This window comes from Rhipicephalus microplus, chromosome 4, assembly GCF_043290135.1.
Source record: "Rhipicephalus microplus isolate Deutch F79 chromosome 4, USDA_Rmic, whole genome shotgun sequence".
Classification (NCBI taxonomy): Eukaryota; Metazoa; Arthropoda; class Arachnida; order Ixodida; family Ixodidae; genus Rhipicephalus; species Rhipicephalus microplus.
In genome coordinates, this window is record NC_134703.1 from 3,881,941 (window position 1) to 3,899,501 (window position 17,561).

Genomic DNA, 17,561 nt, shown 5'->3' on the forward strand with positions numbered 1-17,561 from the left:
AGTGGTTTGTCGTGTACGTGTCAGCCGCTTCCGGTCATATACACACTTATGTTTTGACGCATTCATGCCGTATGGCAGTCCGGACTATATAGTTCGGTGTAACATTTTTCAGCTGGAATTTCAGCAACTCTAACAGCAGTAGGTCACTCTGTAGGTGAGCGAAGCATATGCGAGTGGCCGGGCAATTATAGCTTCAGGCATTTCGCTATGCTGTTTTATAGACTAAATGTTTTTGTAAATAGCCGAGTATGGGTTTGTCTTATCAGACGTAGTCATACCCCGCCTACAATATTATGCCATTAGGGAGTTCCTATGTGTTCTTTGTTAGTTCTTTATAGGAGCCTCTAAATATGACAGCCTATTTAGAACAAGACTGCGATTCGGAGCTTTACCCATTCTGAATACACCAAGCCATGTCCACGGTAGTATATAATATTAGAAAAAAAATATGCCTTCGTGGAAAGCAGTTTTTTTTAAATTTTGCACATGTTCCTGCTACCACTATAACTTATAACTTACAGCTTGAAATCTGGGACTTCATTGCGAAGTTTAATTACCGAGCGAAAGGGTGGTCATAACTACGTGTAGTGTGCCTCAGTACAGATTTCTTAACTGGCGGGATGCTGAGCGTTTCGTTTGCATTGCAGCATTCATTAATAGAAGTTTGACACAAAGAAATGTGGCTCGTGATTTGCTATATATTGTGAGTTTTTGCTATATACATGACAGTGATTACAGCTGAGCCCTTTGCAATGAACTTCGTTATGAGTAATGCAAATGAAAGGAAAAAGATAAGCAGTGTAAATGCAGCATGTTTCTCTCCCATGGTGGAAATCAGTACTTCAGATGCAAATTGTGGCCGGAAATCAAACCACATTTCCTGTTCTTTCTTCTATCGACAGAGTCAAAGCATCTTCCTGGAGCACCCTTAAATGGGCGACGATCACAGCATTAACTTGTTTGGGGCACATCGCTACAGTGTCCGCCGTCGTTGTGTCAACGACTAATGGACGCGTCCGCGGACAAACACGAACGTTCATGGGCGAGCAGCTGCAGGTATTTCTGGGAGTTCCATACGCTAAACCACCAAACGGTGAACTGCGTTTTCAAAAGCCACAGCCTCCAGATTCGTGGGACGACATCTACGAGGCAACTTCCATGAAAGATTCATGCATGCAAGCACGAGTTCCGTTGGTCTTCCACATACCGACGCCGCTCTCGGAGGACTGCTTGTACCTGAACGTGTGGACACCAAACGTTACACAAGGAGCGAATCTCCCAGTCCTGGTGTGGTTTTATGGCGGAATATTCAAGATAGGTTCAGCCTACGAAACAAGATATAATGCCACCGCCTTATCAGCCCTCAACGATGTCGTTGTTGTGTCGGGCAGCTTTCGACTGTCCATATTTGGATACCTGGACGCGCCGACTATTCCTGGCAACGTGGGTCTGTGGGGCCATTTGTTTGTGCTCTACTGGGTGCAAGAAAACATACTAGCTTTCGGCGAGGATCCGAATTTGGTAACCGCATTTGGCCAAAGCTCTGGTGCTACGGCCATTCACGATATTCTGTTGTCACCATACAGCAGTGGCCTGTTTCGCCGCATTTTTCCTATGAGCGGGAGACAAAGCACAGACAGTGACATAGATTCAGTTTGCCAAACCACTAGTAAAGGAAATGCCGCGTCGAAATTTCTGGGCGGCGTAAATACCTTCAAAGATTTGGAAAATCGCCCGGAGAGCTGTGCTCACGTGTCTTCAAGGGAAATCGGCTGTTGAAGTCAGCGATGCTTCCGAGAATGTGACAGCGCCGAAAATATTGTCTTTTCTGCCCACATTCGACACAGAATTTCCACGTTTATCACCACCTATTGCCATTCCTGAAAACGTTTTCACCCTGTTGACGCAATGGTCAGCGTTACAGCGAATGAAGGAGCATTCGCGTACGTGATGCAACCGGACACTGAGCTTCTGTGGGGAGATCTGGAAGACTATGACGGAGAAGAGTTGAATAATATCCTGTACGAGGATATCCTGCCATGATGGCTAAAGGACAGTGTCCTTACGTTGGTCAAAGTCTACCTGTAGGAAGATTCCCCTAGTAACAATACCGAACTCAGACAAGCTGTGGCGGATGTCATTGGCAATGACTACTTCTATTGCCCGAGCAGATTTTTCGCTGAGTCGCATACAGCGAAAGGCGGCAAGGTGTACCGGTTTGTGTTTGGTCATAGATCCCAGAAATCTGACATGCCGGAGTGGATTCGAAACACGCATATGGAGGATGTACCGTACGTTCTTGGAATACCTTTTGTTGAACACGCAAACTACACCCAAGAGAACAGAAATTCAGCGCTTTCATTATGAAGGCAGTTGTTTCATTCGCCCGTGAAGGGTAAGGTGGCGAACATTTTTTCAAAGTTTACAAATAGCTTTATAAGAACAATTACTTAGAACAGAGTAAAAGAAAATGTGAGGTGAATTTGACATGCATTGTTTAGAGTTTACTGATAAAAGCGCTGTCACCTCAGGTCAACCTAATTAACTCAGTTTACTATGCACAAAGGAGTAATATACTGCCAACTGAATACCATGACGCTGTTGTTAAAGTTGCCGATTCACTCGGTATATTTCCCGCTAACAAAAAATCCATGCTTAAGAGTTCTTGAAACCAGCGACTTACTTATATAGAACTACTCATTATTTATTAAGGCTCGAGTCCTTCGTATCATTCTGCCATTCGTGAACTATGAGGATTATGCTGTATTTAACAAGAGTTGTGAAAAAATACGCCAATTACCGGACGACTCTTTAAAATTACGCGTCTCCCCCTACGAGCAGCCACAGTGGGATGTAAACCGCATCGAAGAAAGGGGGGCGGGGGAGAGTGCACATCGAGTTTCCGAATTGTCTCACTTCCTAACACAACCCTTTGAAAGTTAGAGTGAGAGAACGCATTGAGAAGAGAGGAGACCCTTATACTCGTCGTTGTTGCACCTTTATTTTTAGACCGTACGCGATTTCTAGCGTTGGTGCGCGTGGTATCTCGAAGGCGATGACTGTTCTGGCCTCAAACTCGCGTCGCCTCGTTGATTCAGAATCGGGAGCTGCCTCTCGACGCTGCCGTTGCTCTTCGACTTAACGAAGCCGGAGTTCGGGGTCGATTTGATAACACTGACGTTCCACCTCGGCGTGCTGTGCTCGTGTTGCTTCCGTAGAAGTTTCCAGTCGACGTTGACGTTTATGTTCGGCTTGCCTGGCCTGAACGTCGGGGTCCGCTTGTCGATATCGACATTTACGTTCAGCTACCTGCTCCGCCATCCTCTGTTCCATACTCTTCTCCGCGGCAGTGGCACTGCCGCTGCAACTATAGCGCCAACGTTGACGCTGTTCAAGGCGCTTCGCACACCGTTGCACAGAGAGAACGCCTTGCTGGAAGCACAGCCAACGTGCGCTTTATACAGCACCGTGACATTTGCGCCGCCTTCAGGCTTACCTTTAGAGCTAAAGTGAGAGAAAGAATTATATGCAATGATTTGCTGTGCCCTACCAGTGGTGGAGAGGGGAGAAGAGAAAGAGGAGAGCGCACACCTGCGTGGGTGAGGACAATGAGGGAGAGTTGCGCATGCACAATATTGGCGCGGACGCCGCACAACAGTATCTGCCCCGAGTGTAAGATGCTATCGCATCTAAAAATGTCTTCAATTCGACAGCAATTACCTCAGCCTGGCAATGCCACCTAATAATAGCGTTTGACATCCACTTTGTAGGTAAAAGGACCGCCACCTTCTCTTTTGAAGAACAGCCGCCATATTTTACTCCCGAAGCATCCACAGTTGAAACCTAAATATACCAGGCCGCATTTTGAGAGGCTCAGGCTACGCTGAAGCATCTCTAACAAAATGCGTGTAGTAAATGCTGCTTTCGGTGACTTAACCGATTGAGACGCCATGCTGAGGAATCAAGTATCGAGTACACGCCAGGACGGCGGCTCCGAAACAGGCAGGATGAGAGACAGAGGCGCAGGTCGAGAACTCCTTGTAACATATGCCTTGTGAATTATAGCACCCCTTGGGGAAAAGACGCCAGGTTTTCAGATCTAAATCGAAGCCTCTATTTATTCCTGCTAGTCAATAAAAAAAATCTCGGTACGTGTAGCCTCCTGCATATTCATTTTTCTGGTTTTTTCTGGTATCAGAAAGCACACGTAATTTGCATTCTACGTGCAAGCTCTAGGTGTCCCGTACTTGACGACAGAACCTTTACTCGCCTGCACTTGTTTTGCACGTGCAGTAATATTCAGAGATATGTTTTATAATTATACTTGTAGTTAAGACAGCTGCGTGCGTAGATGGTGGCTCAGGACCGATATTTCTGCCGCTAACATCTTTTTCTTCTAATAAATAGCTATGCATTTATTTGCACTTTCTAGACTTGAAGAATGCGTCAACCGTACTTGAACGTGCAGTTCTATTATCAATAATGATAGAAAATTTCCGCGAGTTCGTGAGGCTTTATTGTAAAGAAGCAGCAGAAGCAACCTTTCTTTTTTTTCTCTCTGTTCTTGTATACTAATGGAGGAAAGCAGGCAGTATTTTTCAGTCTTTCCAAAATTCATTTGTACGGATCGCTCACGTTTTATTGCTAAAAGAAACGAAAGAAGAAGCCGCACGAGTTGTCTAGAAAATCGAAATCGTTGTCGCTCCACTTACGGACATTAGGTGTGAACCACTTAAGCGCAAAATACAGTAGGTCCAGGTCTTGGGCTGGGGACAGCTGCTCCGAACGTCTCATACAAGTAAAAATGGTGCACGCCACCTGACCTGCCTCTTTATGACTGTCAGTGAGAAAGGATGACGACTCACGCCAGTCGTCATCGTTCAGCTCACCAGTTTCTGGAGCGTAGCCTGAATATCACCAGAGAACAATGTGTGCCTCATTGCATTGGCAAACACTTTATTTCCGTCGAAATGCTTCAAGCAAAAGCCTATGAGTATGTGTGTACACTGGTATATGCCGCAGTAATGTACATATACACTGGCATCCGTGATCATTGAAAAAAGTAAGAAAGCACTCATACAAAGACATTCTTGTTTCTATACCTATATCAAGGTGCTTTCTTTATTAATTCTTAGTTTAAAAAAGGTGAAAGAAAGAACTTAGTGCCACTTTTTTACACGTGCTTACATCGTTAAACGAAGAACACGAATCGCGACGTACCACTTGCGATCTATACGAACGCTTGCTTTCTGCGGGTTTCGTATGGCCGAACCGCAGTGTTAAATAAGTTCCTTTGTCTCTGTGAATGAAACAGTGTTTGTGCAAGCTTTAGCAGGCGAGGTGCACTAGCGCAAGTAATGAAGCGAATTAGCTATTCTTTCCATGCTAGCTTTATTTTGGCCACGTATTTTGCTGCTAGATCCAACCCGATAAATTCACTGATGAAGAACGTCACGAAAGCTTTAAGCGGACCATCAACACCGGTAGCTGTGCTCTATTCTTCAGTGGACGTGCAAGAGGTGACAATCTTTCTACGAAGCTGTACCGTTCCTGCAAGCGTGTGGACTCTCTCGAACGACAGCGAGTTGCAGAAAAGTTTCGTGGACCACGTCGCACCGCAAGTTTACATACCGAACCAAGCCTTCGTTCTGATAGCGCACCACGATTCCTTGCCAGCCAGCTTGTTTCGCAAAGTGACCTACTTCGAAAAATACCATTCGAATGTTCACTGGATTGTGTCAGTACGAAAGCACGATGACGTCCTCAAGAAACTCGTCAACCACACTTGCCAAGTCATTACCGTTAGCAAATTCGAGATTAACGAACATTTCGGTGACTATAAACACTGCACTCGAACTAATCGTCGAGTGCACCAAAATGCGCAAAAGCTTTCCCTCGTCGATAAGATATCTTCTACAAATTATCCCAAGCAGGCGACGATCGAATACGCTGTTTTTGATCGACAGAGCAACTTCGCTGCAGGTTTGATTGGTCCCAAGCCGCGCATGGTAATACAAGCATACCAAGCCCTCAACAACACGTTAATAGAGCGACGGGCCAGTGACGAAAGTGATTCGTTGCTCTTAGACAGGCGCGTTGAAATCATCTTGGGCACTCGTAATGTGCATTGTTGGTCCCACTGTTTCTTCTATCCCTACGCTCTCTACTCGCCCGATTCCGCTCGCATTCTCGTGAGGTTTGCAGGTCCTGTGGACCCGTCGTTCGCCAGCACTTGGCAGTCGTTCTTTTCTATCCCCGCACTACTGGCTCCAATGGTAGCGATCATCCTTTTGGCAGCGTGGATCCAGAGACGCCTCTTTCCCAGCGAATCTTCGTCCCTGTCAGGCGTGCTCGCTTTCGTCGTGAGCACATACCTCGGTCGCAGCCCACCTCCTGAAGTGAGCTCAGTCGCCACATCTAGTAAAATCATGATGGCCTCTTGGATGGTGGGCATGCTCTTCTTAATCAATTTCGTTCAGACGGAGATAACGTCGTCTCGAACTGTTCCGGAACGCTCGAGCGAGATTCGGAGCACGGCGGAGTTTATCGCACGAGTTCAATCTGGCACGACACGCCTTTGCGTCAACGCCGCCACGAGCAGGATCATCGAGAGAGTCACACGAGCGGCAGCGACCATTTCCTACCTGGCCCCACTGAACACAGTCCTGAGAAAGTGTGGGCGAAGATGCACCACGGACAACTTCTGGCGAGACTGCGCTCCGAAAATTCGCGGGGGCACGCATGTCGGCATCATTATGGCTTCCCCTTTCATTTTAGGCCTTGCGGTGCGGAACGAGCTTGCGGCCGGAGCGGAAGATTTATTGACTTCCAGTACACTTTCACCCGCACATGGCAGTTTTCCGTTGAGGTGAGTGAAAATGTTACGTGTTTAGCAAGTTCTGTGATGCCTTTTGAGGGGCTCAGAGGACTGTGCAAAACATTTATCAAATACTACTGGCTTAACTTCAAAACAACTTTTGTAGCAGTCATTACTTCATATTTTCTCGGGTTTAGAAACATGCACTGAATAATGGTATGCAAGCTATCACAATGATTTGCTCCTCCGTGTTTTAAGCGGGAGTCTCTGCTAACACCGACATATTTGCACCCTCAAAACCTTCATGGACAGAATGTATGAAGTTTTAGTTTTCGGGCAGTTTTCGTGATACATTTCCGTAGCTTTGGCATGGTGAGTATTAGAAGTTTCATCGCTGCAACCTAATTAAGAATATGATTGCGTTCGTTCTACGCGTGAAAACTACTATATAATTATAAGCCATGTCGTAGTGGGGGCCTCGGGGTTAACTTTGACTGCTTAAAGTTCATTAACGTGTAAGTAAATAAAACCACACGGATGTTTATAGCAATGCTTCCCTATCAAAATACGGCGGCATTGGCGGGCAATCAAGCCCACTCCTTGGAGCGTAGCAATGTGGCACCGTACGTGCTAAGCTATACCATGGGAGGTTCGGTATAGCCACTTACGTACTTATGTCACTGAAAGATGGACCGTGCTCCTATCAATAAATGAGGGGTGAAGGAAACAACCCTGATGGCGTACTATTGTCTCCGTCCGTGATCGCACGCCACCCTCTTCAAGAACACGTTTCGATACGCACACACTAAAATGGCAAGTACTGGTGTTAACTGAAGCATCTCACAACTTTAGAAAGCCGTTGCCTAATGTGTATACAGAAAGCTGCCCCGCGCAGGGGCTGCAGTTTGTGTTAATAACAACATTCGTTTCGAATAACTCTCCTGCGATCCCAAAAATGGAAGACGTTTTTGCTGTATAGCTCATTGGGTTTAAAGTAGACAAGAAAGCAGGAATGCCATTAGTAATGGGGTCAGGGAAACAGACGATCATCACTTGTGGGGAGCTTGTGTCATTGAGTATAAGCGGAAAGTACAAAATATGCTTCCCTCTTCTTATTATCTCACTTTTGTTATCACATAATATAGGAATTACTCATTACTAGAAAATCACTCTTCGTTTGCGATCATTTTTCTTCAACGTTAACACATAGATTTCTACAATACTTCTTTGATGTATTCTCTATGAGTATTGTTGGCGTGGCTACCTTCAACAATCTTTAGATGTTTGGTATCTTTTTTTTTGTTCTAAGTGTCAGTATCACGTTAGGATCATATATTGAAACAAATTACCTGATTCTGGCAACTTTGACGTGTTTCTGGCTGAACGAGTGCAGTTTTATTCTTGGCCTAATAGCAATTATTTCATAATTTATACATACTCAAACAAACAAACAAACATACGGACAAATTAATAGTTATTTATGAATTATATAAAGAGAAAGGGGGTACAGAGACGACGCCATCTACTCCGCACTGCCCAAATAATTTCTACACTACCTGCGAGTCGCCATTCCCTTGCATAATAACCTTTATCTTTTACCTCTATCTCTCATTTCTGGTCCTATATGTCCCGTTCCCTCTTCCATCCTGATCATCATGCCCTAGGCATATCCTTCGTGCTGACCCTTGTGCTTTACTATGTCCTCTTCTTTTCCTGTGTGACCGCAGACACCAGCACCGGCGCTTAGTGACGGCCTTGCTGGAGTCTGGGCTTCTTGACGCAAACACGGCTTCACAGATTCGACAAAGCAAAGTAAATGCTGTTTCGGTCCATGTACCATTCCGCGATTACGGGCTTGTCTACGTCGCGGGATGTGGTTTGTCCTCACTGCTGTTAGCTGTTGAGATAGCGTACCACCGCTTCATCCGACCAAGTCAAATGAATGGTATTTAACTTGTTATCGAAATGGGTATTTTGTGTGCAATTTAGTGAAATAGATGAAGGAAGCTGTTGTACAAAGAAGTGGCTTTACTCAATAGTTGTCATAGATTGTGATGGTATAGCATTCTGTTACACGCCGACCCTTTCACTACCAGATTATCATTATGTTCAACACATTGCAATAAAATGATTTCTCTAACGCTTGTTTGTTTCTTTCAGCAATCTTCGCGTAATTTACAATGTTTTAAGTGGTAACACGTTCGGTAGTTAACAAGTCTAGTACGCATGAACGCATAATTGACTTGCGGCAGTCGGCTGCTTCATATAGTTTCTTCGACAAATCACGCTATCATGCAACAGCGCCGCTGCAGCTACGATGACTGGATGAAACGGTGGGTCAAGGAACCCTGATGTGAATTCGTGCAATTTACCAAAGGCCTTATAGTTGTTTAATAGTTATCCTTATTAGCATAAGTAATCGCAAAAACACACGGGACACACTTGAAGAGGTACAAACGACTGATGGTTTAATGAAATAACTCTAAGCTTATGTAGATAGGAAGCACGTGTGAACCGTCGAACAACATAATCGAATAGCAAGGACACATCACAGCCTACAACAAAATGGCGATACACATTTTACATAAATCTCTGATGACAACAAAAGAACCAGAACTAAGAATAACATGCAAGAGAATAAGTTCATCCTGAGTAACTGAGACTTTCGGCGAACTAACCCGGTCCCTATACTTGAGCTGCAGTCGATAAATAATTTTTCTGTCAGCCATTTGGTGCAGATACTGAATTTACTAAATTACTGCGAGACGCAGTCCCCCTAAGGCGCCGAAAAAAGAAAAGGACGTGATAGAAAGGGCTTTTTTCTTCTTGTGTCGTTTTCTTGGGGCATTCACACACACACACACACACACACACACACACACACACACACAAACACACACACACACACACACACACACACACACACACACACACACACACACACACACACACACACACACACACACACACACACACACACGCACGCGCGCACACACACACACACACACACACACACACACACACACACACACACACACACACACACACACACACACACACACACACACACACACACACACACACACACACACACACACACACACACACACACACACACACACACACACACACACACACACACACACACACACACACACACACACACACACACACACACACACACACACACACACACACACACACACACACACACATGCACACACACACAAAAAAAAACGTTTCGCGGTAAAAAGTTTCTTTCGAGGATACTTCACGCAATCGCGATGCGGGATTTATCATTAGTGAAACCGATTGAGCAATAGAAAAATTCACTTACAAACAAGAAAATTTTGAATTCGCGTATAAATACTGTCCCGTGCCTAACTTAGGAGCTAAAAAAGCAAAAAATATTAGTTAATGGTGCACGATGGTTACATATTCAGATAGAAGAGCAGTCGGTGTGTTCAACCCCAGGTACCGTATATTAGTTGTGGACGAGGGCCGATTTTTCGTCGACTTGGTTGCTTCTCTTTGAAAAAATCTGCGTGTATTTTACAGCAAAACCTGTTAGAGGATCACAAAATCGGCCATTTTTCGGGCACCGTGGTGGGCCGCCACCGCTGGTTTCCGTAACCGCTATCGCACGAAATAGAGAAAAAACTAACTAAATAAAATACTGCCTGGAAGGAATTGAATTCGAACTCTGGCCTTCAGCGTGGCAGCGCAGCGGCTACTACACGACCTATGCAGGATTTATGTCGGAAAAGCATCGTGCTAACATGTGTAATACTAATAAAAGAGTAGCGCAACAACCAGGCACCACACAATGCGAATTGCGTAACGAGTTGGTCTCAGTATGCTTTCGATTCCCTGCAATACAAAACTATTCACACTAAACCTTCATTGTCACCAGCCACAGCATCAATAAAGCGCACATAAAGCTTCAAAAGTGGGCAGCGGGTACTATACACGAATGATGTCGTAGGGGGTGTTGATGCAGTAGTTACCTCAAGAGAGCTTTAAAAAGGCTATGAAAGGCCACGCTTCCAGCTTTCGCAGTCACTGTGCGGTGAGTTCTGCGCAGAGAGAGAGAGAGAGAGAGAGAGAGAAATAAACGTTTATTTAGAAACAGTGTTCCGAGCGAGGCCCGGTGTCACCCTAAGGTGGGAGGGTTCCTCCGTCCAGGAATCCTCTGGCTCTGGAGTTTTTTTTTTTTTGTAGTCTTATGGTTATTTAAAACGCTAAGCATCTTTTTTTTTGCCTGCTGCAGGTATTTTTTGTACATCTATTCACGTGTCTATCTATTTAGCCGCCTATGTCTCGGTGCTCTTGTGGTCTCTGCCTCAACTCTTTCCCGCATGGTGATCACCCCAGGTAACCTCGTTTTTTACTTTTTTTTCTTTCTCTTGAAACACGCGAGTCCCGCGTGTCGGACTTCGTATGGCACGTATTTCAAAGCTTTCGGCAAACTGACAGAGAGAACGCTACTTCGTTCGGGCTTGAATGTGGCGCGTCACATTTGTTTTAATCCGTCTGCCGTCGTCTTCGAGGCGTGCATGACAGTGGATTTGAGATATTCTTGTAGATATATAAGTATGTGCTGTTCCTGCAATGTTGATAGTGCTAGAGAGCATCTTTTATGTTGTATAACACTAAATACTATAGAAATGAAGACCTGTATAGCTTTACTGAACGTGATTAGTAGATCTTTACTGCATATGGTGGTCACCTCTAAACTAAAACTGATTTGCCGATTTTGTTTCTTGTGAGGAATTTATTTTCTGCAAAACATTTCGCCATTTTATCAATAAAACAATGTTTCCCGTCAGAAATGAAGTTCCGTGCATGAAATATAACTTGCGGCAAGCCAAAATTAGTATGAGAAGGTAAGATAATTTGACGAATATGACTTGCTGCTTAAAGCATGAATAATGTGACAATCACGTCGTGCATGTCGTCAAATTTTTTCCGCCAGAAAAGTGTGGCACATGCCCCTGTACCATGGGCTGAAGGGTACCGCATGTATGTGTGCATGTGCAACAGCTTATTGACAGTTTATACATATTTAGGAGCGCCGACAACAGCCAGTGGTCATTTGAACGCTAGAGCATTACGAAAAAGCCGACATTGACAGCGCTGACCAGAAGATTGCGAAGAATAAATGTCGCTGCCCCAACAGCAATCGATACCCAGCATTCTGAACGTCAATCAAGTATCCACCATAGAACCACGTAAGTCTCGTAACTGCTTTTCAAATAGACACCAATGTTCGTGAAGCGTTAATTGTGATCGCAGTGCTGGCTATCCAATTTCATAGACATTACTCCCATGTACTCCCATGATACACGAGTCACGTTGGATGAACATCAATATTAAACTTAAGCTCCATCCACCGAAGTTAGTCTACGTAATACTATTAAGGGCTGCCATCCTCAGAAGCACAAACTCAACGCATCAATTTACCACTCCTGGTGTTGGTGATATCCATGTTGCTGTTGGCATTGTTACGCAGCTGTAAACAAGAAGTCATAATACAGATGAAACTGTTCAACATATGTCAGTGCGTACATTTGTACATATCTTTAAAGTTATTTTGTAGCGTTTTGCTTACTAAGAAAATTACAACACAGTCAATTTCTCTCCGCATGCTTCGCATAACATTCATTCCCAAGGTACGTGGGATCTGCCGAATTTTTTAAAGTGCACCTAACATATTTAAATGCACCGCCACTACTTACCTTAGTAAAGATGCAATATATCTGTGATTCGTGAAACTTCATTACAAAAATGAACCTGAGGCTAGATTTTTTTTGTTCACCAGCTTTGCCTTATCCAAATGAAGACAAACAGGTAGCGGCTTTTAGTCTTTCCGAAATGAATCTATAAAAAAATGGCTTCCGTTTTGAAAAAAAAAAAAATGAAACGACTCACTCAAGTTTGTCCGCGACATTGAAGCCGTTGACACGCCACCCACGCGCGTTAATTCTGAGTCACTTTAGCACATATGTTTAGGGCCCAAGTGTGGCGGTGAGAAGGAAGGCGCAGAGCTTCCAATACAAGTAAAATTAAGGCGCATGCTACCTGAGGTGTTCATGAGCGATTGCCGATAAGAAAGTGTCACAACTCGCGCCGCTGCCAGCGTTCAGCTCGAAGATTGCTGGAAGCTTTTGTGGGTTCTTCCAGGCCACACTGAGTGGTATAATGCATCGGTAAACAGTATTAATGGAGGTAGAAATCCTTCAGCAACAGTGTGCGAAAATGCGTGTTTGCCTAAACACGCCTTCATGAAGTGGTTGTTGTCGAAAATCTGAGGTAGTTAGAAAATGTCCATTTGCTTATTTTAAGGCGTTTTTTTAAGTCTTTCAAGGCTTATAGACGTACCTCTTTTGTTAGCTGTAGTTTTCGCATAGCAATAATGAGCGAAAAAGAAAAATATCAGTGCTACCTTTTCGAATAGTGCTTTCTTCGCTTAGTAGGAGAACCCAGTTCGTGTAGACCCTTTTCACGCGTAGGTCCTTCGGTTTTTGGTAGAACCACGCATTTCAGAGTGCGGTGTAAATTACAAGTTTGTCAAATGGGAGAAAACAGTGTTGGTGCAGGCTCTAGCAAACAGGGTGCCACCCTGCCCGGGATGAAGCTGATGGACAAGTTTCGCTTGACGAGTTTAGTTGTGATCATATTCATTTATTCGGAATCAACCCAAATGAGCTCACTGATGGGTAGGGTCACAAAAATTATCACCAGACCATCAACTCATGTGGCTGTGCTCTATTCATCAGTGACCAAGCTGGTGGTGACAACTTTCTACGAAGCTGTCCCGTTCCCGTAAGTGTGTGGACTATTTCGAGTGACGGCGCCTTGCACGTAAGTTTCATTGACCACGTTGCACAAGCAGTTTACATACCAAGACAAGCCTTCGTTCTGCTCCCGAACCATGATAACTTGCCTGGTGGTTCTTTCGCAAAATGGCCTACTTCGAAAAATATCACTCCAACGTTCATTGGATTTTTGCAGTAAGAAAACACGACGTCCTCCTCGAGAAGCTTGTCAACCACACTTGCCAAGTGGTTACCGTAAGCCAATCCGAGGTTGATGAGCATTTTGGCGACTCTAAACACTGCACTCGGCGTCAGCGCAGAGTCCACCAAAGAGCGGAAAAGGTTTTCCTCGGTGGTATCACCATATCACCTACGGAGTATCCGAAGAACACTAAAATAGAATACGCTGTATTTGATTGGAAGAACAATATCGGTAGTGGTTCGTATGGTTCAAATCCGTGCATGGTAATGGGAGCGTACAGATCTCTTAACAATACCTTGATTGAACGTAAACCCGAGAATGAAAAGGAGTACATGTTGCTAAACAGGCGCGTTGACGTTGTCTTAGGCACTCTTAATGAGCATTGCTGGTCCGAGTGCTTCTTCTACGCGTACGCCATTTACTCGCCCAACTCAGGCCGCACCTTGGTCAGGCGTGCAGGCCCCGTGCTGGCGTCGTACGCTGGCACTTGGCAGTCATTTTTCTGTATCCCCGCAATGTTGACACCCCTCGTAGCGATTATGCTTTTGGCAGCACACATTCAATCTCGCCTCTTTCCTAGAGAATTGTGGTCTCCCTGTCAGGCGTGATTGTTTTCGTCGTAAGTGGCAGCCCACCACCGGAAGTGAGCTCTGTAGCCACGTCTAGCAAAATCATGATGGCCGCTTGGATGGCGGCCATACTTTTCTCAATCAGATTCATTCAAACCGAGATCACTTCGTCTGGCACTGTTCCAGAGTATTCCAGCGAGATTCGTAGCACGTCGGAGTTTGTCCTCCGGGTGCAATCTGGGACGGTACGTTTCTGCGTCAATGCCGCCACGAGCAGGATAATTGCATGAGTCACCAAAGTGGCAGCAATGATGTCCCATCTGGACTCACTGAACGAAGTCCTGGAGCACTGTGGGCAAGAATGCCTCACGGACAGCTTTTGGCGAGACGGCGCACCGAAAATTCGTTATGGCACGCACGTCGGTGTCATTATTTATTCTTCTGGCACTTCGGGGTTGGCGGAGCGCTACGAGCTTGTGGTCGGAGCAGACACTTTATTGACTTCTATGATGCTTTCGCGAGCACATGGTAGTCTCCCGCTGAGGTAAGCAAAGAACTTGAAGAACATCGTCGCCTTCAAGACTAGACGATATAGCGTAATGGTGTCCCTCGTGCGTAGCCTTCACAGATGTCGCAAGTCAAGAAAATTTGTGAACAGAACGTCGCTGTTTTAAGCTGTTACAGAATGTATACTGTATGTACAATTGTCATGTGCCCACTTCGCCACAGTTCTTTTTTTCATAAATGGCGAAGTACTAATTACTCGTCCGAAAGGTGTCACGTGCACTTGCCTAGCTGCACACCTCGTCACTCCTTCCTCAATTAACTCCTTGCTCTGTTTTGGAACACCCGTGGGTACATGCGCGAATAAACGTGAATCCAGGCGAGGATGATAACAAGGCTGATAGCAATGTTGTGGATGACTAGATAAGACCTTGCGTCAGCAAAAAAAAAAAGAGAATTCAATCTGACACGCGCAAGAAATATATCGTATATTGGGCTTTGGTTTAATTTAGACTCGGACTCGCTAAAATTTTCCTGAGACGAACTCAGTTGGACTCACACCCACGAAAAGTTTCATCAACCGGTCTCACATAAACTCAGATTCACGAAAACAGTACTGACATGGACTCCCTCAGACTCACGGCTCGATCTGAGTCTGAGTCCGAGTGAGCCGACTGATGAGTGCATGAGTTGGCCGACTTACGTCAGCGAGTACGTGATTCATCGAAGTGCCTTCAAAGCGGATTTAGGAAAGAAGCCTCGTTGTACAAGTTCTTATAATATTTATTTTAGTGAAAGATGGGACATGTGCACTTGGGTAAAGCAGTAGTTGACGAAACAACCCAAACGACATGCTGTTCGTTCTTGTTTTTGCTTAAGCACTACACCTTTCGCTAACATACGTATCGACAATAAAGCGCACATCTGGGAAATATTGTCCATGACTGAAGCATCTTAAAACTCATGAATAAAATTTTGGAAGTGATTGCACTGCGCCTGTACACAAGGTTGCTCTGCTGAGTTGCGGAAATCTTTGTAACCAACAATTACACATTAGTTCTCGTGGAAGCAGACAGAGTAAACGATGGTTTTGTTAAGATGTAACTGTAATTTATTTTTATGCTTTCATTGAATCCCGACCCTGAAGGCACGCATTTAGTGGGACGAGGTAGTCGGACTAGCATCTGGAATGCAGCTAATAATGCGGACGTTTCTGCAACGCACTTTAAGCACACGTGGCGAGGTTATGGCAGAATAAGTTCTTGTTGTTATTTCGTTAACTGTGACTCACACTTATACTGTTTGAGATTGGGGAAAATTGCGAGTTTCGTATAAATTTTTACCTTCCTAACCTTATCTATGAAACGATTATTGAAATTGTTTGCTTTTAGACTATTGTTCGTTTACCATCGTTATTGTGCAGCGGTAACACAAATATCTCCAAATTATATATATATATATATATATATATATATATATATATATATATATATATATATATATATATATATATATATATATATTATTTTAATAATATTGTCGAGATATAGATGTTTACCGTACACATGAATACGTGAACGAGGCCCGTAGGCAAATGGGTGCTTTAAGGGCCGTCCTCCCAGCCCCCGAAATTCGTATCTAGAGGGTGTTTCACCGAGAATAAGTAATGAAATAAGCGTTTTTCAAGGCGTTCAATAAATCGCCCCCACCCCCCGAAAAAAAAAAACTGGACTACGAGTCTGGCGTGAACTAATGCGCAGTCAGCCGAATATTTAGCTGCCATGCATCAGTGAGTGTTTTTTTCTGTGTATCTTTGCCACATAACTGAAATGAGTTTAGAGAAAACGTGTGGACAAGTGTATGGCCACAGAGTACGCGTGCACCAAGCAATATTTCGTAACTTCGTTTCATAATATGACTCCGAGAGACAAGAAAGTGGCCCTTGTGCCCAATATTTGAAGCTTCGGCCGACTGTACTTTCCTACATAAAAAACTGACTGCCAACACAAGAAATCTATGATGAAAGTTCGTTGGTACACTGTCGGTTCAAGATTTGGTTTAATATAACCAAAAACCGATCAAGAAATCGATTGACTACTGATCCCTGTTAACCTACAGTATCAAATTTAGAGACACGAATCCGTTTCTCGCTCTTAGCGTGAACTCACAGGAAGCAAACGTGACGAGCTCCCGTTCGGAAAGGTCACCCATCGAGCGTGGCAGATTCGTCAACATCCACCGTGTCGTCTACAGCAATGCCAACGGTCTACGACTTAGAATGCACTTGTCGACCTTCCAGTATATACCCGAAACTCCTGTGTTGTATGAAAAATCAAATCACACATTACATCACTTTGATTAAGAAGAACGTATTGCGTATGACTTTCAAGCAGAACGAACGCTTTCGAGCGATGTGCTTATTGACGGCTACAACATGTCGTTATGATTCGGTAGAAGATAGACGCCATAACCTCCCGAGGTGGCTCTTGATAGCGCACTGTTGTTGGTGTATAGACGGGGGCCACAATACCAGGGAGCCGCACTGCCATGTAGAATGTAATAACCCAACCTATTTTTACTAGGTCATGCAGTGGTTTTACTTTGTTTATTTATTTATTTTATTTAAAATACCCTCAGGACCAAAAAGGCAT

General features: G+C 44.5%; 2 protein-coding genes across 2 annotated transcripts; both read left to right on the top strand.

Annotated features, from left to right (window-relative positions):
* Positions 1–912: 912 nt before the first annotated feature.
* On the top strand, positions 913–2,487 carry LOC142814090 (acetylcholinesterase-like). The gene is made up of 2 exons (XM_075892030.1): positions 913–1,521; positions 2,089–2,487. Exons 1-2 carry the CDS (start codon positions 1,039–1,041, stop codon positions 2,365–2,367), a joined length of 762 nt encoding a protein of 253 aa, XP_075748145.1. The 5' UTR covers positions 913–1,038; the 3' UTR covers positions 2,368–2,487.
* A 1,779-nt stretch (positions 2,488–4,266) lies between these two features.
* Positions 4,267–8,838, top strand: LOC142813846 (uncharacterized). Its single transcript, XM_075891808.1, has 2 exons — positions 4,267–6,868; positions 8,545–8,838. Exons 1-2 carry the CDS (start codon positions 5,358–5,360, stop codon positions 8,768–8,770), a joined length of 1,737 nt encoding a protein of 578 aa, XP_075747923.1. The 5' UTR covers positions 4,267–5,357; the 3' UTR covers positions 8,771–8,838.
* Positions 8,839–17,561: the final 8,723 nt, after the last annotated feature.

Bases quoted from the DNA above. Each gene is read 5' to 3' on its own strand.
- LOC142814090 (XM_075892030.1), top strand. From the start codon at position 1,039: ATGGGCGAGCAGCTGCAGGTATTTCTGGGAGTTCCATACGCTAAACCA. The intron at 1,522-2,088 runs GTAACCGCATTT...GTCTACCTGTAG, and splicing joins TCGGCGAGGATCCGAATTTG to GAAGATTCCCCTAGTAACAA.
- LOC142813846 (XM_075891808.1), top strand. From the start codon at position 5,358: ATGAAGCGAATTAGCTATTCTTTCCATGCTAGCTTTATTTTGGCCACG. The intron at 6,869-8,544 runs GTGAGTGAAAAT...GTGTGACCGCAG, and splicing joins CATGGCAGTTTTCCGTTGAG to ACACCAGCACCGGCGCTTAG.